This window comes from Herpailurus yagouaroundi, unplaced genomic scaffold (genome assembly GCF_014898765.1).
Source record: "Herpailurus yagouaroundi ecotype Mexico unplaced genomic scaffold, PumYag 161, whole genome shotgun sequence".
NCBI classification, from domain to species: Eukaryota; Metazoa; Chordata; class Mammalia; order Carnivora; family Felidae; genus Herpailurus; species Herpailurus yagouaroundi.
The window spans coordinates 23,483,482-23,500,699 of NW_024412402.1; the positions used below are offsets into that span (position 1 = coordinate 23,483,482).

The 17,218-nt window shown below is 42.8% G+C and overlaps 1 protein-coding gene across 9 annotated transcripts in view; it reads right to left on the reverse strand.

Moving 5' to 3' along the window:
* The window catches only part of OPCML (opioid binding protein/cell adhesion molecule like), a 1,085,522-nt gene that overhangs the window by 19,767 nt on the left and 1,048,537 nt on the right, over window positions 1-17,218 (reverse strand). For 4 of the 9 annotated variants that reach the window (XM_040483569.1, XM_040483574.1, XM_040483577.1 and 1 more), the window contains 4 exons: window positions 3,563-3,700; window positions 3,030-3,150; window positions 2,397-2,548; window positions 1,478-1,504 (listed from right to left, as the gene is read on the reverse strand). In XM_040483569.1, coding sequence (XP_040339503.1) covers window positions 1,478-1,504; window positions 2,397-2,548; window positions 3,030-3,150; window positions 3,563-3,700 — 438 coding nt within the window. The remainder of the gene's footprint in view (window positions 1-1,477; window positions 1,505-2,396; window positions 2,549-3,029; window positions 3,151-3,562; window positions 3,701-17,218) is intronic. The other 5 variants (XM_040483570.1, XM_040483573.1, XM_040483571.1 and 2 more) reach the window with 3 other exon arrangements.

The following is a 17,218-nucleotide window of genomic DNA, read 5'->3' on the forward strand; positions in this document are numbered from 1 at the left end:
TATAAGGAAGTAATTAAAGTTAACTGAGGTTATAATGTTAGAGCCCTAATTCAATAGCATTAGTGCCCTAGTAAGAAGGCATATGAGAGAGTCCTCTCTTTCTCCCTCACCCCCTCCATTGCCATCTCTGCCTGTATCTCTCCACACACCACACACACTCAGAAAAAAGGCCATGTGAGGACAAAGTGATCATCTATAAGCCAGGAAGGGAGCCCTCATCAAAACCAGATGATAGGTCTTCCTGGCTTATCTTGGGCTCCTGGCCTCCAGAACTGGGAGGAAATACATTTATATTGTTTACGATATTTTGTTATGGCAGCCCTGGCATGGTGATACAGTCTTAAGATACATTGCTGTTATCTGCTATGACACACCTCTTTCATTAGTGGTTGGGAGGTGCAAGAACCTAGGTTATTCAGTTGTCAGTCCTAGGTTCCCTCTCTTAGTCATATTCATTACCCCTCATGACTTTTCTGAGGGGGTCATGGTAGGCTGAGGAGCAGAGCATCACACCCATCCCACCATTTCCCCTCCGTTTAATCAAGACCAAGACATGGACATTCATAGACATTAAAGTGTGGGCAGTGCTGGTGGCCTGTAATTGTCCTAGATCCAGAGCTATAAAAAGTGACAGTTACAGAGCCGATTCCAGGACTGAAAAATTTAAATGTCACCACTTTCTTTGTGATTGAGATTGAGCATAGGGAAATAGGGTTGTAAGGCTATTGCCTCTGGAAGCACAGATGAGCACGTACTGCTGCATCGTTGTGAGTGTGTGCATGTGTTCATTGAATGCTATTTACCCAGGATCTGAAGGAGCATCCACTTCTGGGTTTCATCCAGTACCTACTCACTGGTATGTGTACTTCAGTGTTAATTAACCTCATTGGTCTTCCTTTTACTCATCTTTAAAATGGACTTAGTAACCTATGTTGCACAGTACTGGCTAACATAATGCATAGAAACCAGTAAATATTTGGTAAATGGTAAATATTCTTACTATTATTATGAATAATGACTCCCAAATATTTCTATTTTAAAATGAAGTTTATAGAATTAAATCATTTTCTCCTTTTGCCTTGATCTAAAAGAATAAAATATTCATAGTAGGGTGACTTCTCCATGAAGATAATCATTTGATAATCCATTTGGTCTCTTGGTTGCATTCCTCTTGGTGCTGCTATGTGCAGAAATAGCAGAATATTCATTTATTTTACAGGCCACCAAGTCAAAGTGTATTGATTTTGGGGGGAACCTCTTCCCAAAAAATGTATAATAATGTGAGTGTTTATGTGAAAGCCATCATATTCTACATGCTTGTTACCTAAATTGTGCAAACCAAACTCCCTGAAATCTATCTACTAAGGGTAAATAAGTCAGGGAGGTCGAGCAGGCAAGCCTATCTTTAAAGTAGGCTTATATTCAAAAGCATAGGCATTCAGGCAGGCAGAGGAAGGAAGGAACATGCTGTACCCACCTGCCACTGCTGATGAGGGGCTTATTTCTAAGACACACACAGCACAATGCACACACAATGCAGAGAGAAAACAAAAGACATAGATCACACATTTCAGATGGTTGGTGGACAAAGTTTAGTTAATGTCAGTGCTGAAAGCTTGTTCAGGGTCTGAGGTACACATGGAAAGATGAATACCTTTTCATCCCACTCACCTCTAACCAAATCTCAGCGAATAAACAAATACATACACACACGAAATATCACAACAACCTGGCCCTGGCCCATGGTGTGAAATGCTACACACAGAGATGGACACAACAATGTGGGAAGGCTGGATGAGAGAGAAATGAGGGCTTCTAAGGGAGCCAGTCAGGACTCTGGAGACCTCTCCATTTATATGGGAGGAAAAGACCTTCAGGGAAGGTTTTGATGCTCCAGCTTTGGACAGAGCAGCCATCGTGATGAAGACACAGACTACTGCTCTGTCCACTCAGTGAGTGAGAACATGACATGACAATCGATATGAGAATCATGATGGCTGCAGTTGACTTAGTTCAAATCCATAAATATAACCCCCAGAATTATAGACTCTTACTATATAAGGTATCTTAAAATTATATCTAACTTACCCCCTCAGACCTTTAGATACTACAATCAAACTGTTTCCTGGTTCTATGCTCTTTATGGCAACCACCATTCAACTTGGTTCAGAATTAGGTTTACTACTTTGTGAGGTGCAAACCTTGTCTTTCAGTAGACCATGAAATATTAATTACCTTGCAAACATCACTGTTCATGCTTAGGAGAATGACAGGGAGAAGCATTTCATATCTAAGGGTGGTGGGTTGAACAGTATGGATGAACATAGGCCAAGCAAATCCAGCCTTTCTCCCTCTACATGCCCCGATCCCACTGCACCCAGGCTTCCTGCACTCACCATACAGTGTGATGCTGGCATTGGTGTTCCCAAGCTTGTTTGTGGCCACACAAGTATAGTTTCCATAATCCTTTTCTGAAACATTGAAGAAAGTCAGAGTGGATATGTGGCCTTTGTTCTCAATCCTCACGCCGCCCAGGCCAGTGGCTAGCCTGCAATAAGAGAAGGTATTGCTGGTCTGGTTCTACAGATAGAGTGAAACAGCAAACAGAGAAGCAGGGGAAAATGATAGATACCAGAGATGAATCTTATAAGGAGGCTCCCCTCCTCACAGACACCTTTCTTCTAACTGACCCAGTGTCTCTAATTCAAAACATAAGTACCACAACCTCCACAGGAGGAAAAAAGAGAGAATATTCATGCTTCAAAGGTGAAATTTACTGGTGTCTAGTCATTGATGGCTGCCATGTCTACAACTAATCTCAGGTTGTGAAATGAGGTCAATTCATTTTCCCACTTTCCAGCTTCCTCTATTTTTTCATTCCTGGTTCTAAAAGGAGACACTGTTATAAAGGGGACTAATGCATTTTGGTTTTGCCATATCGTTCTCCTTTACTTTATCATTCTCTTTCCATGTGGGGAATGATCCATTGGCTCTGCATCAGATATGCCCTATTTCCATTTTCAGGGTACCTGGTATCTTCCTTGAACCACTGGAATTCAGCCATAGGCACTGCAGAGGCTTCACAACTCAAGATACCCTTCTGACCAACAGAGACACCAGTGTTCTTGGCTTTTGAGATATAGGGAGGGTCTGTGGAAGGAAAATGCAGAGTGATTTCATGAAACAGATGAAAGGGAAATTTAGTCACCTGTTATGCAAATGGATTTCTTGTGACACCCTACCTTCCCAGTTAAATAACCCTTTATTTTAGGAAAATAATTCTTGCTTAAAGATATTGCATTTACCCCAGCATCTTCTTAAGCCTTGAAATCAATTCAAAGTAAACAATTCTCCCCATTAGCTAAAAGTTCTGACAGGCACAGGTAGACTCCAGGGGCAAAATGGCAATGGGAACACTCATGGTGCAAAACAATCTGAGAAAGTATTTTCCTGTTGGAAACAATTTGGAACTATCAGAAAATGGCACTGTCATGACCAACTTGTGCTCTTAATACCTATATTATTTTTTCCTCTGAAACTTCCTGACAATGGGTCAACTCACAGTTTACAGTGATTTTTACTTTCCGCACATCAGGTGCGGCAACATCATTCAAGGCGCTGCATTCATACTCCCCAGACTGGTCACGTTTGATGTCAGAGATTTCCAGGTATTCATCCTCACTCACAAAGCCCTGGCCTTCTGGGAGGAAAGAAAGAGACAGAAACAATCAAGAAACTGTGAAACCAGGGACAGAACCATATTCATATCTTGAGCTTGTAAGGAAAGGAATACAAAAAGCTGTAATAATGGGTTTTGAACATCGAGTCAAAGATTATAAGACACCATGTTGACCAAATAGTATGGCATTTGAAGAAAGAAATTCTCTGCTTGAGTCTTGCATCAATGTGTTTTTGTCCAAGTCACTTTAACTTTTTAGACCATTTGAAAAGAAGAGGCTTTCATTGTTTTTCCTATATGATTATTATGAGGATTAACTAAGAGAATACACGTGAAATGCCCAACACATTAGTAAACTTTGATATTTTAAAGAAAATTGTTATGATTAATAACATAATAAAAATGTAAGGATAACTTTAGGGTATGTTAGTGTGGGCATCTTAATTTTTTATTATGTAGAAATTCCCTTGGAGACAGAGCACAAAATACTAACTACTTGTAGAATAAATAAGCAAAATAAATTAATATTTTAATATAGACAGATGTAAAGCAGTTGATTTGTTTTCAAATTGTACTAGAGAAGAAAAATTGGAGAAAGAGTGAATACAGAAGTACTCTGTGACTGTTTTGCAGGATGTGCTCAATAAATGTTTGCCAACATAAAATAACAGTGGTGGCCTCAAATGATGGATCCAGAGTTACTAGAACAGCCTTATGGATTTAATACCTGACTTTGTGGGACATTCTGGAGGCTTTATTCCTAGGCACTTGTGAAGATTGGAATTCATGATACAAAATATTGTGTGTTTGTAAAATGTATATTGTTTGCAGCCATTACATGTCTTACAAAAATCTGGTCCCTCTGTCTTGTCCCTTATTCCCATCCCTGTGGTTCAGCACAAATAGAACAGACCCTCTGCCTTGAAATTCAAATGTTTTCAGTTCTGTCAAAGCACTAGGCTCCCATGAAAACCCAGCCAACACAAAGGCCAGGGAGGAAGTACAGCCATTTGCATTTCTTTTCTGCCTGTTGCCTGATTCCTTTTTGTGCTCCAGACATTAGAGTGAAAACAGTTTTAGGAAGATAACAACTCATTATAATTTTCCTCAAACACACATATAAACATATTCCTATCCAATGGATGCTCCATCAACTAAGTTTAGGTCCACTATGGATGTGAAACAGCAGGAAGTTGAGGGGTAGGGTGATGGGCAGTGGGTAGAGAGACAGGTGCTTTAACAACCTGATTTTGATTCAAGTCTAAGCCTTGGGGAGTTTTCCCCCACCCTGCCCATTTCCCCAGACCACTTGCTTTTCACCTCATGTGGCCTTCATTGCCTCTTCTTCCCACCCTAAGTCCCAAACACCCAGGCTTTTCCATTAGTTACCAAGTATATCCCAAGAAGGTGTGGGGCCCCTGGCAAAATATTTTTCAAGGGGACCCTCTATATATAAACAATTGCAGTCACCAATTCTGGTAGCCCAATATCATGTAATTACATGAAAGAAATGTTGGCCTTCCAGCAGGAGCAATCCTTTGCCACCCTCCTAGAACCAGGAACTGTTGATTGGGTCCTAGTACAAGCCCACAGGCATAAGTGTGGGAATCTTGGGGAATCTAGTTGAACCCACATGAAGAATGGCTGAGGGTAGAGGTTGGAAACGCACCCTGAATGGGAGAAATAGGGTCGTAGGGCCCTATTTACCAGGATCCCAAGGTAGTGGTGCTGGTCACAAGCCCTGTACCACAGCAGACATTTGGTCATTCACGCTAACTCATATACTAATTCCTCAAGATTTATTGGAGGGATATAAACATCTTCCCATCTTTTTTTCCCCCTTATTTCTCTTAGGGTTAACAGAATCTCACAGTTGAAGAAGATTCTGAGATCACTTATCTCAGGAAGTCTATAAAGACAAAAATTGCCTCACTTATTGAAATTATGTTGGTGGACCAATCTAAGTATTTTAAAGGATCAAACAACAATGATATCACACCAAAACAACTTCCCAAATGCACTGTACCTTTTCTGAAGTGAATAAATATGGCAGAATTGAAAGTCTGCCTTGGTACTACTAACAGGCCATTATTTTTTCAAAATGTGCTGCGGTGCATTTACCACAAGTAATTAAACTCCACTTCATTTGACCAAAGGAGCCACCTGCAGTAGGGCCTGGCAGGAGCCTCAGGCAAGGTTACTGACCTGCTTACCTTGGAGAGAATGAGATAGATCTATATCATGCTACACAGTATACACCAGACAGCGCTGTCTTAAAGTCCCTGATAAGGCAAGTTTATGGATGCCAGTCAACTTAGAAGTGTTGGTTTGTGCAAAGGGAAGGGATAACCAACCTCAAAGAAGGTGGAGGTCAATGTGCTGGGGCCCTGAGTAATTCTCTGCATTTGTATGAGTAGGGCAGATTCTGGATTCTTCATGAAGCAATTACAGGGTAACACAACCACCCTTTGGAATGCGGGGATGTATTTTCACTATCTGTAATGGTATTTTTATGGAACAATTATATGACAGCAAAAAAAGGAAGAAGGAAGAGAGTGTTTTGTGCAAAATAGGGATCGTTACGATAATACTACCTCGTTAAGTGATAAAATGAATTTTGTCAAGTTTGTACCATAAAGTAAGTGCTTCTCAGATTTTAATTTGCATATAAATTCCTCTGGGATCTAAAAAATATAGAGATTCTGATTCAATAGGTCTAGAGCAGAGCCTGGGACTCTGCATTTCTAACAGATCCCTGAGTATCTCCATGCTGCAGGCCTGGGACCCACAAAGTGAGCAGTGAAGCTACAAGGCACCACCACGTGCTGTTCTCAGCTCTCTCTTGTCACACATTTCTAACTGTCTGGGTCTGTGAAGTGGCCATTTGGTCAACAGAGCTTACTGAATGCCCCTCAGTAAGGGGATTCTTGTGGAGTCTGCTTCTCAAAAGACACCCTCTTGGGGGTATAGTGCTCAGTAAGGTGCACTGAAACCGGGCATCTGGACCCCTGAAGCGAACTGTTCACTGAGTGTTTATGATCTTACTACAAAGTGTTCATTCTCTTGAACGGATTTCTTTGCTAAGAAATGGAAAGAGGATGTCGAAATCCCTCCCCATCTCAAGCCCACTGAAGGTGATTGAGATGTTATTTTTGTTACTGCTTTGAATACTAGGTGAACAAATCTAGGTTGCTAAATGCCTAGAGACCTAGGAAACTGCAGGGTTTAATGCTTTCCCTGCCCTCTCCAGTTCTGGTTGCAATGGAAAATCCTGATTCCATGCTGCAGAGAAAAGGGCAGAAGGCAACACATGTTTTAATTCTCTTTGCTGGCTGCCAAGAAGACAAACTGCTGATGTGGAAGCAGAGGAAGGGAACTGGGCAGGGAGAAACACCTGAGGGAGGAACAAGAGAGGAAGGAGGAGGAGAAGGAGGAAGGAAAGAAAGATAGAGGGGGTGCAAGCAAGATGGCCCAGGTGCCACAGGAAAGATTCTGAAGACACTTTCAAAAGGGATTAAAGAAAAAAACTAAAGGACTAAAGCCTAAAGGGCTACAATATTTTCTCTGACAAAATGCATGAAAATGAGAGTTCCAAATCTGCTTCACAGTTTTGCTTTATGGTGAGATGTCTCTTAATAAGCCAATAACCCAAAAGCATTATCAACCTGCTGTATGCATTCAGGCATCCCAATATAACATGATTGGGAGGAAAAGTAAGTGAATTCTAAGCCATTGGCAGAAATATATTTTTTTAAATGGATTATTTCTGGGATGCCTGGGTGGCTCAGTTGGTTAAGCATCCGACTTCAGCTCAGGTCATGATCTCATGGTTTATGGGTTCGAACATCGGGCTGTGTGCTGAAAGCTCAGAGCCTGGAGCCTGCTTCGGATTCTGTGTCTCTTTCTCTCTCTACCCCTCCCCTACTCATGGTCTGTCTCTCTTTCTCTCTGAAAACTAAATATTTTTTAAAAAAATTAAAAAATGGGCTATTTCTTTCCTTAGATGAGTACTTTTAAGGAAGTCAATACACTGTATTAGTGAGATTAAGATCTTCAAGAATACAAATGGGGCCATTTATCATGGGATGTGGGAGGTCCCTGGACTAGGGCCCCTTAGATGCAAGGCATGTGCCTGGGGACAGAGTAAGCAAGCCCCGTGGTTCTGTGGGCACAAGGGGGCTTCTTCTACAAAGACACGTATTCTGACTTAACACAGTCACAGAAGACAAAGAACAAACAATGTCCACGCATAGGGTCTGGCATCTTAGAAACGGAGGGGCAGACCAAGAAACTGCTTCAGGGAAGGATCCTTGGCATGATCTGCTTTCCCTGATATCACCTGCAGTTATCTTACCCACATGTACCGTGAGAGAAGGGCTGGGTTAGACACTGTATGTGAGGTGGAGATGATGTAGAAGACAAGGTCCTTGACCCTGGGCAGTCTATAATCTCATGAGCCCACAACTGGAGCACTGTATATTTTTCTGTCCCTCAGCTTAGTTTTCAGTGTTCTTAATCATTTTTAGATCCCTCTCGTAAGGTGCAGTGGGTCAGAAAGATTTATTAGAGCTGGAAGAAACTTAAACATCATCCTCATCTCTGAGGAGACCAAATGGGAAATCCAGAGTAAAATCTGGAAGGATTCTGACCTTGTTCCTCTTTTTTCTTTTTCCCTTCACATCCTGTCCTCCCATGCCAGCTGTATCTCAGTCACCATTCCTATGCCTAATCGTTCCTTCTTTTCCTCACACAACTCTTTAGAATTTCATTTGGAAACACCATGGAGGATCAAAGATTTTAGCCTTCCATTTTTTGGATTATTGTCCCTGACAGAATATCTTTCCCCATTCTGTGCGAATATCCCCAAGGATGATTTCAGAGGGAAGTCTATTCCGTTGCCATACTATTCACACCATCCAAAACAAGCATCCTCATATTGAGGCAAACTCTGCCTGGCTTCTCCCTTTGAAATAATTAAAAAGTCCCCTTCTGGGTGCCCCAACCCCAGTGTCCCTCCTCATATGCCGCTGAAAGCTGACGCTCTATCCAGGGAAACTGCTTTGTGAGGTTAAATGTCAGCACCTGTCACAGCTTTTGCCAAGAGATGTGTCAGGAGATGGCTCACAGTGGCACATGCCTGGGGCGGGTTTCTTAGAGGAAATTAATACGAGGAGATGAGAAGGGGGAGGAGGGCTAAGAATTTAAGGAGGTATTGACACAGAGAAAATGGCATCATGAAGAGAACAGCCAGAGGAGGGAAAGAGGACTCAGATGGCTGAGAAAGGAAGAGAAGAAAGAGAAAGAGGAAGAGAAGGAAGCCATTGGGAGTGGGAATTGTGTAGACACCCCAGGGTCTATCTGGCTCACATGGTAGGATTTCTCGAAAAGGATTTCCCTGTTCCCTCAGCAAGAAGGGCTATTATAGATGTTCCTTATTAATACTAAACTTGGAAAGTTGGAATCCAAAGTCCAGGTGCTTGTGTGAATGCTTCTGACCTATTTAGGCCTCACCTAGGCTTTTTGATCTATATTAGACAATAGCTTCTTGTCCATTCACCAAAACTAGGTATCCATTCAAGTTAGCAAGGAACTGAGATTTTGCTCCTATAAGGAGCGCTTAGTATATCAAACAAGGTGTGGGTTGGCTGGCTTGTTGTATATTTTCTGGAACTCCTACCCTAGAGGTCTGGAGCAAGATAAGGTCAAGGAAAAGAACTGTCTGGAGTAGTTCCCTCCCAGTGGCTTCTGTGCCCTTGAGGTATGTAGGGCAAGGTAGATATAAGAAGTGCATGTGATGATATGTGCCACAATCTTGTCACTCATCCATTTCTCTCTCCAGGATCCTGGCTAGTAGAACATAATCACATAAAGTGAGCCACAAGTAGATCAAAATATCAGCTTTACTGCTGTCAGGCTGGCCTACAATCTGGGCTTGGCATCCAAGACTGACCCAGGTTCTTGCCTTTCTCCCTATGAACTAAAGGTGTCTGGACTACTGCAGTAGGAGTACTTGCCTTTGGTATTCAGCTACAGGCCCAATGCTGGACCTGGGAATAAGGGCTGTATTGGAATAGAGAATCAAGGGTAAGGAGAACCCTTTGACCCAAGCAGAGGTAGATTAAGAAGGTGATGGAGAATCAGATGTGCTGCCTCACTTCTAGATAATGGACTTATCCCTGCTTGACAAGGTCCAAGGGCTGCTGAGCAAATAACTTTAACAGTGACATTAGTCACCCATCATCCGTGGAGACAAAGAGTGACCAGTTTAGAAGAGGGGTTTATTCCTCCTAGGAAGTACAGGGGGAACTGTCTTCTGGAAACCTATAAGCTGGAGAGTAGGTTTCTTCACCCTCCCTAGGGATTTCCTGGCCTCATTCTCAAATCACATACCTCTCAACATAAGAGCCTCCTCTTGAATGACAGAAGCATTAGAAACATGCTTGAGTGGGAACTGGAGTAAAATCTCAGCACTTAGTACAATTTGGCTCATGTGACCTCAGTCTTGTATTGCCTGTACTTGCTTCTGATAAGGTAGGTGTTCCATTTCTAAATTGCGAACACACTGAGATGAGATTACACCTTCCACTCCCTTGAGCTGTATATGCATCTCATGTAGGATGAACACACAGTATCTATTCATTGTACATCCAATTGCCAAAGGTTTGGAAACTAAACCGTCACCAAATTATCTCTCTCCACTTAATTTCTCTCTCTGCCAGGCCTGCTCCACCATCTCTGTGTTCCCTGACACTCTGACTCTCTTTAGAATGCTGCTGACAATAAGCAACTCTGAGCTACCCCTCCTTAATTAAACCAGGGAGTATGGACAGCAGTATATTCCATCCTCACTTGCTCCCAACTCCCAGATACACCCCTTTGTTGCATTGGAGTTAATGAAAAGTATGATAAACCCATGGTTTCATTTTCCCTTAATTAATACAAGAAATTGAATTGTGCTAAAGTCATTTTGTTTTGGAGACTGAGCCTCTGGGTCAATGTCTCACTTGCTGGTGGTGACAGAAGCTCTTTGTCTTGGGCTCAGACAACCTTTCTCAGACTGTGGCCACCAGGACCTTGCCTGAGGGAAGGATGGTGTGCTCCTCTCCAAGACTGCCTTGCTGGCTGTCTTCCCTGAGGCTGACAGGAAGTTGGCTAATGACAAGATCAATGTGTGACTGGGAAAGTCAGCTGAGCTTCTAGTGGGGGAAAGAGTACATTAATAATGCTCTGGGGAACTGGGGGCTCAAAGGAATTGCCTGGCAGTGGTGAGTTTCCTAAATTTTTCCCTTTTTCTGATGGAACACCTGGGATGACACAAGAAGAGAAGGGCTCAAATGACTCATCTGATAGGACTATCCAGAAAGATAAATTCTGGTACATGGGCACTTTATCAGAAGGAGGAAAGCCAAATACAGGGGATATGAAGAGTTTTGTCTGGTATGTGGGGACAGGAGAATACAGTGTCAAGAAACCTTTTTGCAATGAGGTCTAGGAGGGAGGGCCTAGAGGTCTTGTCCCAGGTGGCACATAGCATCAACCAAGGAGCACTATGAAAACATACTTTTGTGCCCATGCTTACAGATTGGCTGAACTGTGCCATCACTGGCATCCTCTAAACACTGTCCAGGGGACCCTGACATACAATAAGGGACTACATCCCTAGTTGGTAGACTGGGAGGCTCCTGTGGCCTTTATCTACCAACTGCCAGTTCTACTTATACGCTCCCAGCCTTCTTCTGCTGAGAATGCACTCAAGACCTAGCAGTCCATAAGGCTCTGCATACTCAGAGTGTGCTCAGGCCTTCTGTTGACTGTCCACTGGCCTCCATGAGAGACATACAGTTGGAATGCCAGCAAGTGAGTCTGGCAAATGGGACCTTGCCACACTGCAAGGTACTGGCAGCCAGGGTTGGGCCTGACAGTGTCGAATGCCCTTCATCAGCCCAAAATGGATGGGAATGCCCAGATCTACTAACACAAAGAATCAAGGCAAGAGTTGCCCCTGTCGAAAGTACAGTGAAAACATGTGGTTAGTTTGGTTTTACTTGTGTCTCTTTTCTGAGATTGGTTCATTAGCCACAAGGAGAACCAGGACATGAGAGTTTTATAATCTAGGTGATACTGTTGACCCAGAGGGAGTAGTCTTGAGTGAATGATATGGAAAGAGTCAGGATACTGGCAAAGATGTGGCCCATAGCCTTGCAATGGAAGTCCAGAGTGCATGACAGGTAAAGAAGAGAGGAGTTGAACACACACACACACACACACACACACACACGCACACACATACAGAGGCACACACACACACACACACACACACACACACACACACACAGTGAGAGAGGAAGACAGAGAACATGAGGATACAGAATGCAAAACTCTGGGATTTCCCATAGAGGCAGACAATTGACTGAGGGCAGAAGCTTAAATCCATTTGGAGAACAAAGCAGACTATTTAATTAAAGAAGTAGCTAACATTTATATTCTACAAAGTATCCAAATGTAGACAGATATAAACAGTTCAAACCAAAAAGACATAGAGGTTGAAGAAAACAAAATCATTGCTTTTAGAAAGCACAGCTGAAACAGCTAAGTTATTGACAAAACATTAAGAGCATTTGAAAAGTTTTTATTACAGGGTTTCTTCTTTCATTACCATTATTTGCACTCTGAAGCAACAAGGCTATTTCATTACTAACAACTAAAAGGAGACTAAATTCTGTACTTTAGTTGAAATAAACTACTGGGTTAAAAAATAATCAATAATTAAAAAAAAATCAAAGCACTGAATAGATACTACTTGTTTCATTTGTGTATGTCTTATAGACGTCTTAAGAAAGTTTGATTTGATCTCGCCTGCCTTAGCCTAAGCAGGAATGACGAGTTACCCAGCTCCAGTTTCAATATATATATAATTCATTTGGTTAGTTTATTTATTTATGTTGAGAGAGAGAGAGAGAGAGAGAGAGAGAGAGAGCCATCAGTGTGCAGCTTGATAGGCTCGATACCATGAACAATGCTATAATGACCTGAGCTGAAATCAAGAGTCAGATGTTTAACTGACTGAGCCACCCTGGTGCCCCAGAAAACAATATGTTGGAGGTATGGAAATGCCCCATGCCACTGTGTGGTCAGTGAGTATCCAACACCAGAATTACCTAAGGGTGCTTTGAAAAATGTGCTTTTTGAGCCCACAGCAAATCTAGAGGGTCAAAATCCATTGGGGTTCAGCTTGTGTCCAAACTCTTCAAATTATTTCTAATAACAGAGCACATCGGCTGAATGCTGTGCTCCTTATGTGGTTTGAGGGGAATTAAACCTTTCCTTCCAATACCAACTGCACATGGCTTGTTTTCCCTGGGGATTAATGTTTTTTGTATAGCAACACCAAGGATGTCTTTGTTATTTTTATAAGTAGGGTGACCTTATAGTTAAGTTTGTCTGGGACAAGTTGTCAGCTGACACCTGTTTTCCAAGCCTAATTATTAATGGTCACCTTCTGCTCTCAAAAGTATCCTGTTCTGGATGATAATCCATGTGGCCACTGTACTCCCAGGGCATGGATAGTCCTGCTGTCAGGATCAGCCTGGGCTGCTGATTGCACCTTACTCTGCCTATGGGGCTGTCCCAACACCCACACTTTTAAAGTCAATAAGAAGTGGTTTGGTCCCCAAGGAGATTGTGCATTCTCAGATGTAGGATTCTGCTAGATGAAGGTCAAGAATGACTTCAAGTGCTCTGTTCCTTGGAGCTTGAGACCCATGAGCTAACTACAGTTTTCCATGGGATTATAGACTAGAGCAGCTGCTTGGACACTAAATCAACTGCAACAAGGGGATCAGCACTGCAGCTCAAAGGATGGAAATCCATCTGGGGTTTAACAGATCCTGGCTCAAATTCCTGGCATGTCATCTACCATACCTGCACCTTCTAAAATGGTTAGGATGGCCCAGAGAATTCATGGACACAGTGCCAGAGCCTTTTCAGGTTATTGGGGAGATGCTCTTTTGAGGAAGAATGTAGCCCAGTTTCTACACTTGAAGCCTTGATGCAGCCTGACTCTTCTCACTTTCTCTCCTCCTTCCTCTTCTCTTATTCTCTCCCTTTTATGTTCTCCCAGTATTAGTTCCCAACAGCACAGCCACATGACAATGATGCTAATTATCAATGTTCATTAAGATTTTTGAAATCCTTGTATTAGCTTCCAGGCAAAACACCCACTAAGCCAAGCAGCACACTTGGCATGCTGGCCGCATCTGAGACATTCTGCACACTTCACAGAATTAGAGGGCCTGAGCTCTGAAGCTTCACAGGAGATAGCTTTGCTCACACACTCAGAGCAGCAGCTGAAAAGGAATAATTAGGAACTGGGCACTCAATGGGCAATGTCTCTGCCTTTGGGGCCAAGAGCCGTTATTGCGAGGTTGGATCCCTTTGGAAACTTTCTTGTCAAGGGCTCTCTACATCTGCACCTTGTGCTATTCTAGGCAAGTCTGTCTGCCTCTTATCATCCAACTTGGACTCTTATTAACCTGACCTCTCACAAAAGACATCTATCTTCTTGGCTTCCCTTCTTAGCCTAGTCCCCATAGAAGTCACCATACACACAGTCTTCTATGACTCTGCCAAGAGCAAGAATAAGTGGAGAAAACTACTGAATTAGAGATCAGAAGACCTGTATCTAACCCCAGCATTGCCACTAATGTGCTATGTGACTTTGAGTAAGTGTTTTAGCACCCCAAGCCTTAACTATTTATCTCCTATCAAATAAAAACCTGCTCTAGATGATTTCTAAGGTCATTTATAGTCTTTCATAACTTAGCAATAGAGTCTATGACCAGGAATCCTGCATAATTCTTTAAGTTCTAGAAATCTTATGACCATGGTGTTGATAGGCAAAGTTCCAACCCAGAAACTCAGGGTCACTGACCTATATGGAAACATAAGAAGTTTCCTGCAGTCAGGCATGCACACTGCAGAATTGACCTATGCCACCCTAGCTTTATCTGGGGTCTTGACAATGCAGGCACAATAATAAAGACACCATGCAATTTCAAGGTGGCTCTCATCTGTCACTGTGCTGTTGCTGCTCGGTGATGAGGAGGAAAGAGGTTTTGACAATTATGAAAGACTGTGTGTGTCTGAGGGTAATGTCTTGTATTAATGGAGGAAATTAATTCTTTTCGTTCCCTTCTAAGAATCCTATTCATGCAGATTTTGACAAGTAGCTGTTCTTGTTTCCCTCCTCTCGGTGGGTAGGTTGGAGTAATGTCTTACAGGTATAACTAATCATCCACTTATATGATTTGAGACCCATTTTCGTGGATCTGAGGGTACACTCCAAATGCAGGAAAATGACGCTTCTCTCTGCTTTCTGTCCTCCCCTACCTTTGCTAAAACTATCCCTTCTTAGTTATGTGGCTCATCTTGCTATCCCTTCTCAACCAGAAAACAGACACTGAGAAACAAGGAAAGGGGCATTGGCAGTAGGAAAGGCCCAACACTCAGTACTACAACTTAAATTTCCCTTGCACCTCCACTGTCAGAATTGATCTATGGCTACACCAGAATAGAACCAAGATCTGAGGGGCCATGTGATGGTTAATTTTATGTATCACGTTGACTGAGCAAAGGATGCCCAGATAGCTGGTAAATATGATTTTGGGGTGTGTCTGTGAGGTGTTTCCAGAAGAGATTAGCATTTGATTCAGTAGACTGAGTAAAACAGATTGCCCTCATTAATGTGGTAAGCATTATCCAGTCCATTGAGAACCTAAATAAAACAGAAAGATGGAGGAAGGGGAAATTCTCTCTCTTTTCCTGTGCTAGGATGTCTGTCTTCTCCTGCCCTTGGACATCAGAGCTCCTGGTTCTCAGGTCTTCAGATTCTGGCACTTACACCAGTGGCTCCTTTGGCCTCGGGACTGGGAGTTACACCATCTTCTCACCTGGTTCTCAGACCTTCAGACCAGACTGAATTATACCAGAAGGTTTCCTGAGTATGCAGTTTACAGATGGCAGATTATGGGATTTTTATCTCCATAACCACACGAGCTGATTCCTGTAACAAATCTTATCTGTCTCTCTCTCTACCCTATTGATTCTGTTTCTCTGGAGAACCCAGGCCTATTGGAACCCTATGAGGTCATTCTGGTCTTCACTCCACTACTAATTAGCCAGGAGTTCTAGACAATCCACTTCACTTCATGAAAATTCAGTTTCCTTATCTACAAAATGAGGGCACTGGGCCATTTATTTCTTAGCCCCTTAGCCACAGTTCTTCTCTCAACTTAATTCATGGCAGTCCTTCTGGCCCAGTACATAGCGATGCTGGGCTCTTATCATCAGTCTCTGGATAGCAACCAGCATTTGATCAAGTCCTGAAGCCCCTGGGTAGGGAAGTCTGGAGTGTGAATCCTACTTCTACCCTTGAAACCTGGGGCTGTCTCTGGTTCTGGGAAATGCCACAGCTCAGCACACTGGGTGGGATGTGAAAGCTCAAGCAAAGCTTGCCAGCCTCTAAAATTACTCTCACCATGCCCCTGTTGTGCCACCCTTCCTGCCTGCCTTTGCTGGGTTTCCCTGTACTTAGTGGCCACATAAGCCCAGCAGGCCTCTGTCAAAATTAACACATCTTACCCGGAGAGGGAGAAGAGTACTGAAATATATATATATATATATATATATATATATATATATATATATATTATAAAGCAAGGAGGATTGTAAAGGTGACTGGGTTCCAACAGGGCAGGCCTGGATTGAAGGATCGTGTACAAAAATGAGGACATTGGAAGGGGCTGCTGTGTTCCATGCCATGCAGGGCAGGTGCCTAGAGCCTGGTAGCTAAATAGATGGTACCCGTGGATTTCCAGGACTATCCAGACAGGGAGCTTCTTAGGAGAATGAGTCAGGGTGCATAGTGTCAGCCACCTTCTTTCTGTGGCCCTGAGCTTGCTCTAGTTACACACAGCTCTAGAGGTTTTCTCAATTATAGAACATTGTACCCCAATGGTACATCATAAAATTAATGTAAATAACAGTGTGGTATTTACTTCACGCCGCATGTTATTCACATACGAACACACAGATACACATATGGTATGCATGCATAGAGCAACATTCAATATAGAAAGGAAAATACAGAGCCATTGCAATTCTGAAACCAATTCCATTGTGTGGGTTCCCCCACACACACCAAGCAATTCAACACCAGCTGGGGGTTCTGCAACTCAACTCAATTCTGACACTAATTACCTGGAGATAGCATCAGATCCCACCAGGTAAGGGCTCAGTCCCACAGACACTGTTAATCCCACACTTCAGAGGCCAATTGCAAGTCTAGGCTGTTCTTTCTGCTTCTGACCCACTGGCTATGGATCAGAGATTCCAGTGACCCCTCCCTGGGTTTGATTGATTTGGTAAAGTGGCTCATGAAACCCACGGAAAATTTTACTTACTAGATTATTTATTTATCACAGAAAGATGTAACTCCAAACAGCCAGATGGAAGAGATGTATAGGGCATGGCATGGGGAAA